At 40.6% G+C, this 21,090-nt stretch overlaps 1 protein-coding gene across 1 annotated transcript in view; it reads left to right on the top strand.

The window, feature by feature from the left end:
• The window catches only part of PID1 (phosphotyrosine interaction domain containing 1), a 96,225-nt gene extending 76,178 nt beyond the window's left edge, over positions 1–20,047 (top strand). Inside the window, exon 3 of the mRNA XM_081861666.1 lies at positions 18,034–20,047. Within this exon, the coding sequence (XP_081717792.1) occupies positions 18,034–18,510 (477 nt within the window). The 3' untranslated portion in view covers positions 18,511–20,047. The remainder of the gene's footprint in view (positions 1–18,033) is intronic.
• The last annotated feature ends 1,043 nt before the right edge of the window (positions 20,048–21,090 follow it).

Genomic DNA, 21,090 nt, shown 5'->3' with positions numbered 1-21,090 from the left:
AGAGTGATCTGCCTACTGTTTGCAATAATGAATTTCAAATGAGTGTTGTTTGTCATGTAATTACTGTCCAGTTTCTTGGCCTTTACACTTTGGAACAGCAAAATGAAAACATAAGGCACCATCTAATGGGAACATCTCCTACAGAAGTTCATTTGAAATGCCAAGGCATTATGCCCAGAATATTTATGCAGGAAAATGCTGTGCAGATTATTAGGGCTAGCTAAATCCAATCTATTCTTACTGAGGTGGGCCAAAAAAAGTGTATCTGTTGCTTTGTGGGGTTTTTAATGTAAACTCTGCATTAAAGTACCTAGAATAAGTTTGATTGTTCTATATAAATAGATTGTCTCTTTTTAAATTAGGGCTTTGTGCCCAGTTGCAACAGAAGTAATCATTATATGGAGCAAATAGGTGTAATAAGGGAGATGCTTAAATTAATGTGTGCACTCATAATTTGTAGAGCTGCATTTCACTTTAGTTCTAAAGCAATGCAGAAGGTTTTGAGCTTTCTTTTCTTTTCCCTGCCATCATAGATCTTATATAAAATGGTCATAATTTGCTGGGAGCTATTATCATAGTAATAAACAAAGCAGATCATTATAATGTCCATCTCATGGTCAGGCATGGGAAACCTTAAAATAAATCATTCTGTGTTTGTAACATGTAATGTGAATCCTTGCACCTTGTCTTTCTCATGTATCAAAGGTACAGATGCCCACAAATTTCTTTGACTGGCCAGTACAATCCAGCTCAAACTTCAGTTGGTTTGTTTTTGTCTAAAATCCAAGAAATAACAATCTCCATCCCCCCCCCCCCGTAAGCCAAGTATCAACTTAATGAATCTGGTTGTGTGAAATCTTTAATGTATGCACATGTGATGTATGTTACTAATTTTCCTCTATGTCCAAAATCTCTAATATGTTTGCTTCCATAACTCTTGATGCATGTAGTGTTGATCAGATGCAGAATCGACCAGTGAACTTCCCTGCAGTTGAAATTGGGATCAGACAAAACATGAAAATGAGTTTTCAGTCTCTTGTAAAGCTAGTGACCTCCACAATACCAGAGAGATTAGTTTATTTGAGTATGAAAAGAGTGTTCAGAACATGCTGTGGGATTAGAAAGGATGATGATTAAATCTGAATGGCAGAGTCCTGACTTATGCTGTGGGAATGTTACTATAACAGATGACCCGGTTCCATAGACTTACAGCTGTGCTAGGTATTGTTATCTCTGGAACAGATTAAAGATGAATATATTTTCTTGGTCAGCCCTTCTGTTTTACGGGTAAGCTTGGTGTTCTTTTGCAGTTCATTCTGTTTCAAACCTTAACACAGGAAATTCTCATAATTTCTCTCTTAATTGGTGTGAACAACTGAATTGGACTAAATGCACTATTAGTAGCAAAACACAAGAACTGGGACAGTTAGCTGTTTTCCCAGATGGTTCAGATTTTGTTAAACCCATAAGATAATGAATTCATTTCTTCTTTCCTGAGTTATGTTACTTAAAAATAATAAGCAGCTCCATTTGCTCCATTTATCCTGTGTTTTAACTATGACATGACCGTCCTTTACTTTGTAAAATATTTGTGTGAGAGGTGTTTGGGGCAATCGAGGCTGGTCCATTAGGGTGAAATCAGAAAGTCTCAGTGTTGCTTTTGTAGAACACAGCATGGAGGAGGATGGGGATACAACTAGAATTAGTTGGCACTGGTCTCCCTGCCTTCTGCCCTACAAGTCCCTAGGGGCACCAACCACCAAAGGTCCTGGGGGTGAAGTTAGAAGGCCAAAGATGAGGCCTCGGCTGAACCGTATTCTGAGATCACGTACTGCAGGTCGTTGCTCATAAATACCATTTTCTGTTCCCTGTAGAAAGATGGTTTTGCACAAAGGTACAACCTGCTACCCAGGCTTCTCTACCCTGTCCTGTAATGTTCCTAAAATCTTCTGTAGTGCAGAACATATGCTGCTTTCACAGGCCAGGTTCCTAGTATTAAATTAAGCTTTCCTATTGCTTCAAATATGGAACCTGCTGTTTTGTGATGAGGCGGCAACCATCATGATGGAAGCTGTTGGGACTGTGGGAGGGTTTGAAAAGAGATGGGAAGGCAGCAGGAGGGGAACGTTGCTTCACTTCTCAATCATCAAAGGATTCCAGCAGGATTTCCTGGATCTGGCACACTATATGTAAATTGCCCCCACCCCCTCAATATATTACAAACTGAAGCTGGGTTTCTAATGTACAGCTTGCCTGTGTGGTGCAATATTGCTGGTTCTAAGATAAACTCAATGTCAACTCGATGATCAAGTTCTTTCCCCAAATATCTCAATTCTTTTGAGCACATGAAGTCCCAACAAAAATATTGGGGAATATAGTATTTTAATTTAACATGTGAATCAGGATGCTTTGTACCTTCAGGTGAAAGTTTAAAGGAATGAAATCAGGAAGGTGCGGAATGAAATTTAGATGATTATTTCCTTTCTTATTATAAAGATCACACACAGTTCTGCATTTTAGAAATCTACCTACTGAAGTTTTAATGTGTGATTATTTCTGGTATCTTTGTTCACATTAACGTAAGGGGAAATGAGCTGATTATACTTCTTGGTTTGTATGTGTTTTCTTCCTCAGCATTATTTTCTTGTCATTAGTGTTGTTTCCCAAAAGTCTATGGACTGAAAATGTTTCACAAATTTGTTGATCCTTCCTGACATCGTTCAGCATGCAAAGTACCAAGAGGATGTTGTGGGTGTCACGAGTCAAGTCATTTATGTGCTGTGAGAGTAGCAGCCCTTTGTTTTGACTCAAAGCTAGACAAATTTGGCAACAGAGACAAAAGGAGATTACCTTTGTATTACTGAGGTGTCATTTTTATAAAGTGCCTTTGTCTCCCGCACCACCCTCTTAATGCCTCAGAAATAAATCACTTCAGACTTCATCACTGACAGCCACAATATCTACAGTCTTCACACATCAGGAGCCTGGCTGACATGGCAAATTATGTGCTGGTGTCATTTGACAAGAGCAAAATGAAGAGAGGGGCTGGGCTTCCTTGCTGTATATCAGTGCAAAGTAGTAATGTGTATTCTGGATCCAGAGTGGGTGTTTGAACGCTTAATTGTGTTTGGTAGTATAAGTTGAAAAATAAGTGGAATAACAAGCTGGGGAGAGGATGTAATGGGACTAAGAAAAATAATCTAGGCACCTGATTCATTCATGGAGAATCACTTGCCATTATTTAAAACACATCTGCATTTGTGCAACAAATCTCATTACCAATGTGCACATATAAGTGTTGATCTGCAGTAGTGTGTTTTTTACAGTGGCGTAGCGTGGGAGGTGCAGGGGGGGCCGGCCGCACCGGGCGCAACATCTGGGGGTTAGGGGGCACAAATCCACGGGTTAGGGGGCGCAAATCCACGGGTTAGGGGGCGCAAATTACTTGCCTTGCCCCGTGTGCTGACAACCCACGCTACGCCACTGGTTTTTTAAAAGATGATGCAGAACTTGCACTAACAGATGAGTATGCTACTTACTCCCCACAGTCTCCAAAATCCCTTTGCCTAGGCTGCGGAAGTGCATATCCAGATGACTCCTTGAGTAAAGTAATCATTTTGCCTTCCTCTGTTTATAAGATAGGAGTTGCTTCCTCTTTTGAGTTTGTTTTCTTGTATCTCTTCGAGTGGCAGTGCCTCCACCTCTTTCTCATCCAAATCTGAGAATAAAATAAATATTTTGTTTAAAAATCTCACTGGAATTGTGTTAAGCTCATAATTCAGATAAATGAGGGAGGAAAAGACTTGACCTGATACAATTAATGTCTTATGCTGGAGATCTCACCAGCTGCCTTAGAAAAATTGCTTAGGTGCTGGGCTTCAATATAGTTTCATAGAAACCAGAGACCAGTGGTGGGCTTGCCTTACACAGCACAAAACTTTCCAAAGTGCTTGGTTTTACTGTTTTACTGTCTTCAGACCTTGTGACACTACTGCAGATGATTATTAATACACTGGATCTGGAATTTCAGGCAATATGGCTCACTTTCTTTCTTTGCTACAGTACTTTATATGCAAAGTGGATAGACTTTCATCCATATGCAATTACTGCAAGACTATAAAATATGATATGGTTAAAGAAAGCAGTAGATTAAAAGTACAGTAATTTCAATAACTTGCAACAGGAACTAAAATCAAGTTTGAATATGTTGCATAGTTATGAAAAAAAGCTGAATTGACAACAAATAATTACAGCCTGTGGGAAGCAAGGGACTTTGCTACCCAATAAATAAGCAGCTCTTATTCTCACTGTGTAGAGAGATGCACATGTTCAAGCGATGCACATATACCAGCTATTCTTATATTTCATTGAATGTTTCATAAGTGCTTGCTTGATGTGCAGAATAGTGTCACGCTGAATGTTAATCACTACAAGTCAAGAAAAATGAAGTTACCTCGAAGTCCACTTTCAAAGTCTTCATTTATAAACCACCAAGTCCTAAAGGTATGGGAGGGTTGTATGGGGTGAGCCAGCTGGGTAACTACAGACGACCGAAACCCAGCAGTAACGGAATTCTGGAATTAGATTTTGTTGCAATCACTTGAAATTCTGTGGTTGCAACTGTTTGATCAAGCCAATCCAGGCAGATCAGAACATATTGATATGAACAGAACCAGTTCAGCCCAGCAATAAAACTAGGCACAGGCTGGCTAAAAGCTGCAGCTGCATTGCAGTTACAGTGCAGATACACTTCACAATGGAGAAAGAAATGTGTAAGCCATCTGTCTTATAGTCACTCTTTGACTGCACACATTTTAGTAAAAGTTCCCAAGGTCTCCAACTGACTTGCCCAGAGCAAGGTAGATTGAACCTATGAAAATTTAAAAACAGCAATCAGAAACTAAAGATCAGTTTTGAGCATCCCTCTCCCTCCGCCTCCCTCCCTCTTTCCTTTAACAAAGCAGAGGTGGTGCCACTGATGCGCTCCATCTTAGCTCCAGACACAACACACCAGTTGAAGACTCCTTCTGCACATAATTTCTAGTTCAAACACTTTGTCAGTAGATCCATTTTTTAAAAAAAAAATTAAAGTTTATGATGTGGCTATTTATTATAGGTTTGTGTTCACATAGATTCTACTGAAAGAGATACAAAACCTATTATTGCTGTTCTCCAATTACAATCGTCCAGTCCAGTACAACAGTTGAGTGTAGATCTGAATGCCAGCGCAAAGCTGGGAGTGGTGAGGGAACAGGAGCACCGTGGGTTTCTTGTACTATATTGTGTTAAAGCAGCCAAACCCTTTAATACTGTCAATGCAATTAGTGATTCATGGAGTAAGAAAATCAAAAAGATGGGTCCCTGCCATGAGGAGCTTACAGTCTAAGCTTCAGCAGTGGAGGGGATAGGAAGGGGAAATAACAAGGGTTGCATGTGAGCAAATAAGCTACGTGTACTTAATTAAGCTTTGTTGCAGCTGGGAACCAAATTTGATTTGTTTCAACAATTTATAGTTTGCCCATTTGGCAAGGCACTCTAAGCAACTGAAAAGACAAATGTAAGCATTCACATATACAGATTAAAGCAATAAATTAAACCTGGAAGCCTGAGTTTCAACTCCTAGGTGCCAGAATCAAATGTGTGGGAGCTAACCTTGTGACCCCAGTCCAAGCAAAATTAGTAATCATGACCAAGCCACAATGAAAGCAGTAGGAATTAATTTGGCTGTCAGGAAGGGAAAGAGGTTTAATCTCCCTTAACCCCTTTAAGTGTTTTTTGTCAACTTACATCTCCGTGTTGAACCTGAAATTAAAGTTGCATTCATTTAAATTTTCTTCTCCACTTCTAAGAACTGTGATACAGTACCCATGGCAAAGAGCCGGGCCCAAACTATGAGTGAATATGTTTATTTCTTGGTTTTCCTGCCTATTCCATTTGTATCCTGTCCTCCTTCCTGTGAGATAAGGCTGCTGACATGGAGGTGGGCTTTTTCAGTGATGGCACTGAATGTGATACATTCCCTGCTGAAATAAGAGACACCCCATCTGTGTTGGCATTCTGTTAGCTCTTGAAGACACACCTGTTTGAACAGGTATTCCCCTGACCTCTTTATCCGAGTCTCATGTTTTAATTGCTGTGTTGTTTTAAGGACACTTGTTACTGCACCACAGCATATTGCTTCCATTAGTGCCATTGCTCTAGCAGCTTCTAGAGAGAATAATAGAATGTAGAGACCTTGAGGATAATCTAGTCCAACACCCTGCAATGCAGGAATCTCAACTAAAGCATCCATGACAGATGGCCATTCAACCTCTGCTGAAAAACCTCCAAGGGAGGAGAAGGGCCTCCCCCAAATATCAGGTTTGTAAACCCTAAGGGACTCTGCAAGCCAGTGACCAAGGCACTGAACAGGAGTCATTGTCCCCAGCACCCTCTTCTGAATTTGCTTCTCCAGGAAGGAATGGAACTACTGTAAAATAGTTCCTCCAAGTCCTGTCCCAGCAAGGCAGCCTGGATACCATAGTCAATAGTATTGAAAGCCACCAAGAGATCTAGCAGAACCAACAGGAACACACTCCCACCTGTCCAGTTCTTGGCATTAAGTCATCCACCAAGGCGACCAAATCTATCTCTGTCCCATAACCAGCCCTAGAACCAGATTGAAATGGATCTAGATAATCAGTCTCCTCCAGAAACCTCTGGAGCTGAGCTGCCAGCACATGCTCCAGTTCTATTTCATCTACCAATGTGTAGTAAGTGATCCTAATTCTGCAAGGAGTTTTGATCCAATATGGCACTTGTATTCTTAAAACCTCCTGCCAACCTAGCTGTTCGAAAGCACGTCAAAGTGCAAGTAGATAAATAGGTACCGCTCCGGTGGGAAGGTAAAAGGTGTTTCCGTGCGCTGTTCTGGTTCGCCAGAAGCGGCTTAGTCATGCTGGCCACATGACCCGGAAGCTGTATGCCGGCTCCCTCAGCCAATAAAGCGAGATGAGCGCCACAACCCCAGAGTTGGCCACAACTGGACCTAATGGTCAGGGGTCCCTTTACCTATTCTTAAAACACCTTGCAAGAATTCCACAACCAGCAGGCACTAAAGGAAGGGCTAAAAGTCAGTGCTTTGCATGCAGCAAGTCTCTGGTCCAGGGCCTAGCATACCTTCAAGTAGTGCTGGGAATGTCCTCTGGTGAGCCACTGCTAGTTGGTGTAGAATTGGAGACAATATTGAGCTTCTTTATAAGGCAGCCTCCTATTTTCACTAAGTAACTCAGCAGACAGTGGCTTATAGTCCAGCTGTGGTACATATTCTACCTTCTGCCCATTCATGTCTTAAAAAACCCCAGTGTGTCTAGCATTGTGTATGACTGGTTTTGTCCTCTCTACAACAAATAGTAAAATACCCAATTACAACAGAATGGCCTCAAAGCAGCAACATGAAATTAAATAGTACATGAATTGGTAGCATTTTACCATGTTAAAATATCAAGGATCGGCTAAAACCTTTGACTTGAATAAGATTTCAGCTTCTAGCCATATAGAAAATAATTTAAATTAGGCCATTTCCCCAATTCATGTTTTCTTTCTTTCTTTCTTTCTTTCTTTCTTTCTTTCTTTCTTTCTTTCTTTCTTTCTTTCTTTCTTTCTTTCTTTAAAAAACACACACTCCAAACACTGAATGCTGTCAACTCTCATTGAACCATGAAGAAGGTGTTCAGAATTGCTTGCTAGACTGAACCATATCTCCTTGGTAACCCACTTCCGATGCATTATGTGATGTCATTGGTACTGTTAAAAGCAGGCTGTGTTACTTTGTTGTCATTGTCCCCCCCTCCCAATTCCGAACATATTTTTACACATTTCTTTTTTAAATGTGATGATGTTCATTGGATTTTCAGAGAGAAGTTTTAGTGAACTTGTATGTATGCTTTTGGGAACACAGAACGAAAGCATGTATTATGATGTACAAATGAGGCAAATTATTCTCCCACCAGAATCTGTATTTCCTTGAGGTTGCATGCTTATTCTGGAAATTTATGAGGCAGGTATGTGCAACATAGATTGCACCTATTACTTGTCTGGAGGCCTCTGGCATGCACAGGGAGTGCTAAGGAATCATCTCCCCCATTCCATGCCAAGTATCCTCTTGCCTTTCTGTGGTCTTGCAGAACTCTAATATTGCCGGAAACCCTGTTCCCCATCGGCCCACTCTTCACCAAAACTTTGCATTCAGAAGCTCTGTATTAATAATTTGGCCCTTGTGCAATCATACAAAATAATGGCGTAGTACAGCTTAAGTTCCAGTGTAAGTGTGACTATGAAAGCACATAGGAAGCTGCCTTATACTGAATCAGACAATAGGTTCATCTAGCTCCTTGTTGTGTGTACAGGCTGGTAGCAGCTCTCCGGGGTTTTAGACAGGAGTGTTTTTTCCAGCCCTACCTGGAGATGCTGAGACCTTCTGCAGGCACAGCAGATGCCCTGCCAGGGAGCTATTTGTTCCAGACTCACTGAAGCATACAAATTTACCCTATACCAAGTCAGACTATTGATCTATCTAGCTCAGTATTAACTACTCTCCAGGGTCTTTCCCAGCCTTACCTGAAAATGCCTAGATTTGAAGCTGTGATCAGTTTAATGCAAAGCCTGTGCTGCACCACTGAGCTACGTCCTTCCCCATCTACTCTAGTGTAATGTAATAAGCCCTTCTCTTGGTGATTGCTATTTCTGAATCTCATCTTGGTCCAAACTGAGCAGTATTTCCTCTAATGACAGCTTAGCTAATTAGTCTGCAAAGGCAACCAGTGTTTAGAGGAGTAGAATAAACAAATGTTTGGCTAAATAAATTATATATTTTTGTTCCACATTTTAATTCTGCCCCCAAGTGATTATAGGGCGAGCCACATTGAACTGGTTATGTAAAAAAAAAAGCCAACCAGTCATTAATCTTGCAGTAGGCTAAGGAATTCACACTTCCTAAATTGTTAAAAACTAGAAGCTACTGAAAATAACCTAAAACTGTTTTGCCTAAATAACATAGACAAAAATGAAAGTCAAGTAGCAAGCAGGAGTGCTAAAAAGAAGTATAGATTATGAAACTGTTCAGTTGAACTAAAAATGCATTTGCTTCAATCCAGAGTCCCTTGTGCATTGTGATTCTTTTAAGTCTCTCAAGGTGACATGGAAGAGCCATATCAGATAACCTTCTGTTTTTAACACTTGAACAGCAGCTGGGAGATGAATTTAATCAGGAAGGGGTTAAACCTTCCACTGCCTGCTATTTCCACAATGGAAATTGTTCCCCAATCTGCTATTTTTTAAAAACGAGGCTGCATTTTAAATTGCATTTTAACCTGTATTTTAAATTGTTTTTTTCCCTATTATGTTTTTATTGTAATTTTACTGGTATTAGCTGCCCTGAGCCCGGCTCTGGCCAGGGAGGGTGGGTTATAAATATAATTTGTTGTTGTTGTTGTTATTTTCCCTACAGCAGGAAAACATTAAGGTCCCCTCCCTGGACATCTTCCTCCACTGGCAAGTATCAGCTTTGGGAAAGTGCTTTTCATAGGGAAACTGCTCTGGAGAACAAAGGGCTAGCTTTTTACCCCAACACTGTGATCCTGATTAGATTTGCCACCTATTAAAATATTCAATTTGCTATTTTTTTTTATATAAAGCATGGGAAAATGAAAATACTGGAACTGCTGTTGCATCCAGTTTGACCCTTAGTGTGTGCATTAAGTCTCTGTTACTCACAAGAGACTAGTGGTTCAGCGCCTCTTTCTATGGACTCAGCTAGACTGGTAAAGAAAAAGCGATTTATATGCGTTGTATTGTGATATAACATTGTGCCACCAGATGGCGACATGGAGTCCTGTCTGTCTCTAACTGTTTTCCCTGTTTAAATTCACAACACTTTAAACGCTTCTTTGATGTGTCTAGATCCAGCCTATATGTAGTGATTGCCTTTGGGAGTTTTGTTTAGGTTTTTTTTTTAAAAAAAAACCTGATGATTTCATGGGAAAAGTTATGCAGGTGTTGCAAATAATAGGTGGGAACCACTGGCACAAACAGGTGGAATCTGTGGCAGCCGCATACAGAACAGGAGGGTCTGTGGGCCAGATTATTTAAAATTTTAATCAGAACTTTAGGAAAGACTCACTGGGGATCATGGGAATTAAAAACTACAGAAAAGCAGAGTTTAAAGCAAGAGTCTAAAAGCAGCAGAGAAAACACTTAAGACAGCTTCCAAGAACTTGAAACCATTTCACCAAAATCCTGCTCAAAAAGGAAAGTCTTATATTGTGGTTAGAGGCCAATAGAGTGGTCAGCAAGGCGGGCTTCTCTTAGGACTTTTAGAAGACTTTTGGAAGACTTCTGAAGGCAGCCCTGTTTAGGGAAGCTTTTAATGTTTAATAGATTATTGTATCTTAATATTCTGTTGGAAGCTGCCCAGAGTGGCTGGGGAAACCCAGCTAGATGGGCAGGGTATAAATATTTATTTATTTATTTATTTATTTATTTATTTATTTATTTATTTATTTATTTATTTATTTATTTATTTATTTATTTGAGGGTGTGCTAAAGCCTAGTCACAGCTTCTGAAAAGGTATCTGAGGCATTTTGGAGACACACAAGAGACTCTCTGTCAAAGGTCAGAATAAAGAGGCATGATTCACAGTCAGGTCTGTCTTCTAGCGTCTCTTAGTTATGTTCTGCTGAGAGCTCAGGAGTATGGAAGCAAAACCACATGAAGCCACAAACTCTTCACATATTACTTGCATGGACATGTAAAGCACATAGAATGCATCTTCTGGGCTATACCTCTGCCCCCATCCCCAATGATGTGTGACTGCCTCCTCTGCTGTCCACATATTAGCATGGGTGACAAAAGCAGGAAGGCCTACAGATGTAGGCTTCCCCACATCCTGGAACTCAGTCATGCAGTCTGCTCAAAGGCTTTCCCTCCTTCTCAGATGGTGGGGCGGGGCAGCGAGGGTGGAGAGCCATGCATGAGCAATAATCTTTACCGAAGGACCCCCCCTTCGCCTCTACCAGTGGGACTTGGTGTAGGCACCCTCAAAATTGTAGGCCTTTGCCTATGAGCCCCCTCTGCCCCCCAAGTTCTGACCTGTGTATGAGTGGTGGTAGGGCCAAGGGTGCAGCTTCACATTCCCTTTCCACACCCTTTGCCTTTTCACGTGAGCAATGCAAAAAGGAGGCCACAGAGATGCTACATAGGTATTGTAGTGTGAGTTACAGTCATCCTCTATTTGTCAAACATATTGCAAACAGGTTGATTTTGATGCATAAATCATGTTATTGTTTAAATTAATAGCAAATTCTCATTGATTTCATTTAGGATGAAATTTTACCCTAAGTCTCTGTAAGCCAAATAGCCTTTTCACCAGACCTGCTGAAAAAGAACAACAACAAAAGCTCTAGATACTGCAGTCTTTTTGCAGATTGCACCTTGAGTCAAATATTCATACTCTGTTACAAGGTTTACATGAGAAATGAAATCTTCCTTGACATGGATTTTGCTTTTCCCCTAAAGGTTAGCATATTCACATGCACCTAATAACTATTAATAGTTGAAAGTGCAGCTGTGTTTGAGATCATTGTAGAAGCTTGCCAGTAGGGAAAAGACTTGGATAGAAAATCCCATTTGACAGGAGAAAGGGCAAAAAGAATATAGACAACTTTAGTATGCCAGGAAAGTTGCGTGGGATGCCTTCTTTTTACACACCCTTTGAAAAACTATATGGAGATCTCAACCTACTACAGCATATAATAAAGCAGTATTTTTATATGTGGAGAATAGTGAGATAATAAAAAGCTCTTTATTACTGAAATTTAATAAAATGCTGTTTAGGTGTGCCCGCTCAGTTTCCTATATCATATGACACCTATCATCTACTAGACCTACTAAGAGATGATATAATAGACAAATCATCTCGCAGAGTCTCAAAAAAGTCAGTGAGAAGTTTGACTGTTCGCCCACATGAAATTGGCATTGGTTGTACACCAAGACTGATGACTAGGACTTTATACTGGATCTCTTTTTGAGAAGTGTGATACAAAACAAACTGACTATCCTACTCCGTTGAATTATGACTTGTGGTTCCAACAGTACCATTAGGCAGAGAGATTGCTGGGGAGGGAAACAATGGGATCATCTAGATATTCCCATTCTCTTGAGCTGCTGCCCCAGCATCAACACTAATGGCTTGTTGCTGGCCTGTGCTAGCTGGCTCAGCGATTTTTCTCCCAATGCATCGCAATCAGCACTGCTGCAGAGGAGAAATCTTGGCTGAGTGGGCAGGCAGATGCATCCAGCATAGGCTACCCACTCCAGCTGGCATGCCCTGTCTTGCTTGGCTCATGTGACACACATGGCCATCATGTCTGCATTGCAGCATTTGTTGGAGGGAGCAGGGGTCAGGAGGAGTGGGAAGTCACGGATGGCAAGGTTGCCATGCAACCTGCCCTGTGCTTCCAGCTCATATGCTGCATTTGAGTGTGGGTGAGGATGCTGTCTGGTTACCCAAAGTGAAAGCAGATTCAACTGCCAGTCTGAGCGGTTATTGTATGTGGGATGGAGAAGGGAAACAACTTATTTTCCTTCTTCTCAGGCAGCAAAGTGTATTGCAAGGGCTCTGATTTTTTTTTTAATATATATAGCTTCCCCAAAACGGGATTGCCTTGTGCAATTGCTTGTCGCACTGAACCAAACACCTGTGGGTGTTGAGGAAATGGATATCATACACTTCGGATTATTCTTCTACCTGGTGACTATTAAATTGTACAGGTTTCTGTCGTTTTTACTGGTTTTGAAGAATTAATCTTGCTAAAACGCAGCTCTCAGTGTTATTTTATGGTGTGTTGATAGAATATATGTATAACACATGGATATTTTATGTGTTTTGTGCTTTTAAAAAAGTATTCCCTCGCTATATGAAATTCATGAGTTGTAAGAACAAAGCATTACAGAAATCAGCAATGATGGCTTATAAAATGCTAGCAGCCTCATACTCGGCACTGCTTGGGAATTCTAAGAAACCAAAATAAAACATAGAAATCAGTGAAATTTTGGAAGGTTCTGTCCACATGGATTCAAAATGGCTTCCAATCGCAGGTAAACATAGACCAAAAGCTACTCTTGGGAACAGGTGCATGCAGTCAGAGAGCAGCATGGATCTGTTTGAATGCCTTCTTGCAAACAGTCCTGGACTTCCCTTTATAGAGGTAATGTGCCTCTCATTTGGCTAAGTACAATCTCAACGGGGATAGACTTCACATATTAAGGCTTGTGTTTGTGTACAAAATAACAATGTCAAGTGGGGTAAAAAAGCTTTATTTTTCTGTCTGTTGTATAGTATACAAAATAAAAATATTGCTACTTCAGAACAGTGGAGTTTGCTTAGGTTCTTGAAGCAATGAGGTTGGGTTAGTAAAAAATTGGGGCCTGGCAAACCATAAATAAAAACAAATATTTTATTTTAAATAGTGGTGACGGGGGAGTTCCTTTGAATATAAGAGTAACCAGACTGGATCAATCCAAAGGTCATCTAGTCCATTATCCTGCTTTCCACAATGTCACCAGATGCATCAAGAAGCTTATACACAGGGCATGAGGCCAAGAACCCTGTTCTGTTGTTCTTCTCTCTTCCTTCAGCATATTCAAAGGTAGACATCATCCAAACCTGGTGAGGGAAAGCTTGTACAGTCATACCTTGGATCCCGAACGCCTTGTGAATCGGACGTTTTGGCTCCCAAACACCGCAAACCTGGGAGTGTGTGTTCCGGTTTGTGAACGCTCTTTGGAACCTGAACATCCGACACGGCTGTATATGGAATATACAAGTATATAGCCAGAACTGTATATAGAACCTCCAGGTTCAGAGACAGTCTCCCTCTAAATAATCTAAATAACCTGAAGTTGTGGAGGCTAACAACAGGAAAGGGATTTGGGTCTCAAACCCTGCTTTGTTTAAACACTTTTAAAAGGGTGTGCAAGCCAGTGGCCAGCACCACATGATGCGCTGTGTGAAGAAATTATTTCACTTTTGAACCTACTGCTCCCTTTCAATTTCACTGGAAGATCCATATTTCTGATGTTAGAGAAATGATAAAAATCTGTGGTAACATGCAAACGCTTGCAACTTGTAATTTCTTATGTACTCAATCTGTGTCGTGCCATATTCAGAATTAAGTCCCACTATGTTCAGTGTAAGAGCTGTAGGCTGCATAAGATAGCCCAAATGTTTCTTGTTTATGTTTCAGAATTTTGAAACTCTTCAGGCTCAAAAGTAATTTTTTTTGTAGCCCACAAAACCTTATGCCTTAATAAATGTTTTAGTCTGTTAAGATACCTCAAGACTAATTTTGTGGTACTGTATTTCATGTGCTCCTTTTGGGGAGAAGCTGCCTTATTTTGGCGATTGTACCAGTGGGCCCCACCACCTTAATCTGGCCTTGCTTCTGAGGGCTGAGTCCTCCATGGTTAACAATTGTCATGGATTTCAGAGAAGGCTTCCAATGCATACTGCTGTTTGTGGTATCAAACTTCTTTTGGGTAACTCGTGTAAGAATGAAATGTATTGGATTGGCTCTGCAGAGAATAAGCTGAAGGTTACAAACATGGCAGTTTATAGATTTATCTTATTTTCTAAACTATAGACTCGGAAACCTACAACAACTTCAGCATCTGTGAGACTGTTCAGAGGGGGCAGGAAGGGAACTGCTTGAACTCTTAGTAACACCATAAGGCTATGGAAACTTAATTGATTAGAGTAGCGATAGGAACTAAAAATCCAGAGCCTTGTTAACAATTTTAGCTGTTGCAGTTCCCTGTGTTGCCCCAAATGTAAGATGCTTATAGGTGTGACATTACAGAAGGCTTCTTAAGGCTTTTCATTTTGTGATTTCCTTGCATTTTGGCAGAGAGGGAATGAACCAGGATGGATTTCCAATAATATTTTGTAAGCTTATTCTTAATTATTTGGGTCTCTGAGTGTGACACGAACAACTCCTGCAGAAACTCTGAGAGTTGTTTTCATGCTGAGTCCTTGCATGTTACATTAGTATTTAATGATTTCGCACAATGTAAACACATTGCTGTTCAAAGCTATTTTTATAATGAGGAACTTTTTAAAGCCAAAAAATAGAAAAGGAAAATTTATAGTGAACAGCAGTTAGTTGCTTGTGATGTGGAAAAAGTAGACCCCATAAAAAAGAGTAGCTGTACATCTATGGACCAATCCAAACATTATGCTAATTACATGAATGCAATTAATGTGCACGTTTTTAATATAGTAAGCCTGTTTCTGCTTCTGCTGTGGTCTGACAAAAATTGCTTCTCCAAAAATGTTGTTTGCCTTTCAGGGGATTTTTTCAGGGACATAAAAATCCCCCTCCTCTGCCCTAATGGTCCTAAAACTACTCCAGCATCACAAAGGCTGCTGTTTACTTAACCCAAAAAAACACATTAACTGTACTTGCACAGTTATAGTGTCATGTTTGGTTCAAAGCTATATAGCCTGGCAAATCGTATTCGTGACGGGACGACAAAGAGTGAGGCCGCGTGGCTGGTGCAGCAGCGATTTACGCTGCCGTCCACACCCCTTCGAAGGCACCTGGTTGGGTGCCTGCCCGTGGGCGTGGTGCGCCAGCCAGGTGAGTAGGAGGCAGGGGGCTAATGCCCCCTGCTTGAGGCGGAGACCGGCTCCCGCCCACAACCACTCCCCTCTTTTGCAGGAGGAGAGTCTTTGTAACTCATTGTTAAAGAATACGATTTCAAAATTTGGCCAAGACTGGATAGGTAAATGATGCCAACCACTTCCCACCAGCACAAACCTCTTCCAGAGATAAAGCAGAACTCTTGGCCATGCATGTATCTCTGTGCCCAGCTCCTGTCCTATCTATACAATTCTCTTTCACTCTTTTTGACCCTCGCTCCTCCAGCACTAGCTATGGCTCTATTTCCTTTCCACTTTGCTTTCAAAACTCCCAGTGAACTCTGTCATATGCAGCATCTGCTGCTACTTCACTGTTTCCCCTAAGATTCTGGCACCCTAAAGCAACTGCTTAGGTCGACTTTGTAACTAACTAGTTCCAAACTATATATTTTAGAGTTGTGAACTGGACTGTAGCAGTAGTGGTAGTGGTAGTAGTAGTAGTAGTAGTAGTAGTAGTTGTAGGAATAATTTATTTCTACCCTGCCCATCTGGTTATTTTTACAGATCATATTTTAATTTGAGATGTTGAAAAAGACAACACAATGTACATAATAATAATTATTGGCATCTGTAGAGCACTTTTAACATCATTCTGTGGTTTTTATAACAACCCTGTGAAGTGGATGAGTATTATCCCCATATTGTATTGACAAATCCGTGTCCAGGGCAGCTGTGTACCAGCTCCATCTGGTACGCAGGCTGAGACCCTATCTGCCTGTGGACTGCCTCGCCAGAGTGGTGCATGCTCTGGTTATCTCCCGCTTGGACTACTGCAATGCACTCTACGTGGGGCTACCTTTGAAGGTGACCCGGAAACTACAACTAATCCAGAACGCAGCAGCCAGACTGGTGACAGGGAGCGGCCGCCGAGACCATATAACACCGGTCTTGAAAGACCTACATTGGCTCCCAGTACGTTTCCGAGCACAATTCAAAGTGTTGGTGCTGACCTTTAAAGCCCTAAACGGCCTCGGTCCAGTATACCTGAAGGAGCCTCTCCACTCCCATCGTTCTACCCGGACACTGAGGTCCAGCACCGAGGGCCTTCTGGCGGTTCCCTCACTGCGAGAAGTCAAGTTACAGGGAACCAGGCAGAGGGCCTTCTCGGTAGTGGCGCCCTCCCTGTGGAATGCCCTCCCACCAGATGTCAAAGAGAACAACAACTACCAGACTTTTAGAAGACATCTGAAGGCAGCCCTGTTTAGGGATGCTTTTAATGTTTGATGTATCATAGTATTTTAATATTCTTTTGGAAGCCGCCCAGAGTGGCTGGGGAGGCCCAGCCAGATGGGCGGGGTATAAATAATAAATTATTATTATTATTATTATTATTATTATTATTATTATTATTATTGTTGTTGAGACTGAAAGAAAGCAGTTTGCCAGAGACCCGCCTAATGGGTTTCTACCTAGTGGTAGAGACAAGAACCGAACCACAAGTGTTCAGATTTGCAGCTCTTTGTAGCTTGTATACGCATTACCTCTGAACACCGTATACCAGCATGAATAGGAACCATAGAGCTGTGTATGCCATTCCTGCTTGCTCTGAGCTTCCCACGTTGAGTGAGAAGCTTTGAAGGGGGTCTCTATGTGTGTTTGACTATCTTCAAACCTTCCCACTCAGTGCCCCATACTTTGATTAGGATTCCCTGTTCAAGTATAATGCCTGACTAAGCATGTCTTAGGCTGCAGTCCTAAAACACTTCCCAAGTAAGTGCAAGCCCTCTTGAACTCATTGAGCCTTGCTTCTAATTAAACATGCACAACATTGTATAATTAACTCACTGTGTTACACCAGTTCACTTGGAATGTATTATTTTAGCACTATTACAGGAATAAAATTTGAGAGCTAGTAGGAACAGAGTGCTTATCTTCTGTTGTACTTCTACATTTAGAAGCAATCATTGGAAGATAGGCAGACGTAAGTTCAGATTTGAAAATGCTGCTTCAGATCTTTGTATTCTTGTATGATACATACGTAAGTCTAATTGGAAGACAAAATAGGCACATTTTGATCACTGCGAAACTAATATGGATGTACTCAGTAGCTGAATATTCAGCTTTTTAATAGAATTGTCAGGTGATGCAATATTTGGATGTACTGTGAATTCAGTAGTTCTAATTCAACGTCAACTAGACTTTGAAAATCCCAAGCTAAAAATTGCTTGAGCTGAAATAGGTCTACAATTTTCAAGTGATGCTATTGGTGTTCTGTGTAAAGATCACAACATGTTGAAATTGAAATTCCAAAGACTTCTGTTGACAAACTTTATTTCCTTTCTATCTCTTTTCTTAGGTTACATATTTGGGTAAAGTTTCCACAACAGGGATGCAGTTTTTGTCAGGTTGCACGGAGAAACCAGTCATTGAGTTGTGGAAGAAGCACACGCTTGCCAGAGAGGACATCTTCTCAGCTAATGCCCTTCTGGAAATCCGCCCCTTCCAAGTTTGGCTTCATCATCTGGACCTCAAAGGAGAGGCCACTGTCCACATGGATACCTTTCAAGTTGCACGTATTGCTTACTGCACTGCCGACCACAATGTTAGCCCAAACATTTTTGCTTGGGTTTATCGGGAGATCAACGATGATTTGTCCTACCAAATGGACTGCCATGCCGTAGAGTGCGAGAGCAAGTTAGAGGCCAAGAAGTTGGCTCATGCCATGATGGAGGCCTTTAAGAAGACTTTCCATAGCATGAAGAGTGATGGACGGATCCACAGGAATAGCTCATCTGAAGAAATGTCTCAAGAATTGGAATCTGATGACGGCTGACTTGAATTCATTACTGGTTAAGCAAAAGCAGAAAATGGCCCTGGGAATAGAAGCATATAGATGAATAAGCAACAGTTCAATGTGGGAGTGATGGGGCGCCCAACATGTGACTGATCAGCTTTTCAAAATAAAGAAGCAATTCAGTAAATTCCCTAAAATATATGCATCTTTATAATAACTGCACCACATTGAAATCTGCTGCTGCTGCTTAAAAATGTGACAAAACATTTTTACTTGTGTTTCCATTTTACCTTCAGCCACAGCTTCCAGCCCCATTTTGGCCCTCACAGTTCAGGCTCGTCTCATAAAGATAATAAATTATTTCAGTTTTGCTTGTTGAAACAAGTGAACAATTATAATGATAGAATCCTCTAGGATTTGTTGCTAGAGTCTTAATACAGTTGCAAATGGGATCCATTTCTAGAGAAGAAAATACAATTTGGTGGCCTACTGCTAATCCTGTTGACCGTCTCCAGGTTGAAGTAGCTACCTGCAGTCTTTTAGATTAACAGCCTGAAAATCTACATAAACTCACATTTCACAGTTTGAATATTCAGAGATGCTTATATTTACACACTATAATCATATGCTATATTTTATTTTATTTTACCTTTTTAATGTACCTGCAGCCACTCATTTTCCACTTTAGCCCTAGAGTTTTTAAATACAAACTTGCAGGGATACCAGAAGGCAGGTTGGGGAGCTGGGGGACCTGATTGTGAACTGTTTTTGAATGCCTGGGACGACCGAACCACTGCTGAAGATTGTGAGAGATTGTAATTTGGTAATTAATGATAAACTTCGGTAATTAAGCAGTATATAAATAGCTTCAAAATAAAGATCCTGGATAGTTAATAGTTAAGCTGCCTCACATGCTTTCCCTCAGTTCTGGCATGGTATGAGACCCTTAGTTCCACAGCAGTCTTGCCACCAGCTATGTCCATATTGACCCCACTTCCTTGGGTATCACTTTTTAGGTCCAGTTTGATCACAGGGTGTCTTACAGTGGAAAGGGATCAGGTTTGAAAGCAGATTATTTGTTGTGATTCAAAACCTCATACTAATATTTCCAGAACCCTTTTCTGGTCACAGATGAAAGGGTTCATAACTTGAGAAAGTTGTTTATTTGTTTCTTTTTTTAAAAAAAATAATGTTTAAAGGCCAAGTGCTGATTAATAGGTTGCAGATAACGCTGCTCCTTTATACATATAGTCTTGTTCATAAATCGTGGTAATGTTAGGGGCACGAGGGCACCTTACAGAAGCCTTAAAAGAAAGCTAATCAAAGCAGATAGCTCTAGCAGTCTGTTCCATTGTGTGTGAATATGTAAACTTTGTATGTTTGTGTGAGTGTGTGTATGTGTGTCTGCGTGTGCGATAAGTGTCACAGCATGTAGATTGATCATGGGAACATACTGAGGAGGACTTGCACCTCTTGAAAATAATATGCTTATTGCTTTCCAATGTATGTAAACTATTCTGCAATGTAAAGGCATTCATACTTTAATAAAAAAAGGGTTTGAATCAAAGATAAATAATTTTAGGCTCTTTGATTTTATGTGTACATTCCTGTTTTATTTCAAATACCATGTCTCACTTTTAATATGCCATTTTACAACGGTAATTTAACTAATTCAAAGTTCTGCTGCAGCATATTAATGGAAGCTTAATATGACTAAAATAACCATCTTACCCTCTAATTAATTGCAATGGTTATTTTATCATTTTCCACTGAACATTAAACCTCAAATTATTGCATTTGAAAATGAGCATATACTTTTATTTTGGTATGTGTGGACCCTCCTTCCACGTCCCTAATTTGGCATTCAGAGCCAGAGCTGTAAAGTTTGTCGGAACTGGTGGTAGTGAGATGCTCTTTCTGATTTGCAGAACTCTAAGAGAGGCTGTCCCTTGCTCCTTTCTCTCCACCTCATTTCTGTGGAAGGACAACAGCCTATCTTTCCTACCACTATTCTTTTCAAATGGTCTGCTGCTGACTAGGAGGGCAAGGTATCTGAAGATGTATGCTCAAACACGTTGGTACTTTACATGTCACGTTAAACCATACTTCATTTTAAGCTATGGTTTAATGGCAATGTATCCAACCAGTTCCCACTGTTTCCAGGAAGCTTTCTGAGAAACCAGCTTTGCAAATTCACCCTTTGCCATAGTGCCCACATTTGTCTACATAATTGTCAGGGTGCCAATTGCTTAAGCTGCTTGTGAAGGTCTTTTTGCATGAATCACATTGCTAAAATGTGTGTTTTCTTGGCCTAGAAAGAAGTTGGATTCATAATGGTTCTTTTTATTTTAAAAATCCACTTTGTTGAATAGTAACAATATATTTCTTGAAGAAAAATGCCTCTCATTTCTGACCAATACTGCTCCCCCTCCTTTAATTCTCTATGGATTGTGCTTCAGAACTTGAGTATATATTTTTAATGGCTTGCTAAAGCAGAACAAAGGTCTGGCTAGCTCAGCCTCTCAGCTCCCTTGACTCCAGCAGTGGAATCTAGCCACCCAGATTTCTCTGGAAAGGGGATAATGAAGATAACTGTCATTTCTTCTTGGTGTTCAATAT

This window comes from Podarcis erhardii (assembly GCF_964252035.2).
Source record: "Podarcis erhardii genome assembly, chromosome: 5".
Classification (NCBI taxonomy): Eukaryota; Metazoa; Chordata; class Lepidosauria; order Squamata; family Lacertidae; genus Podarcis; species Podarcis erhardii.
This window is presented reverse-complemented; position numbering and strand designations above follow the sequence as displayed.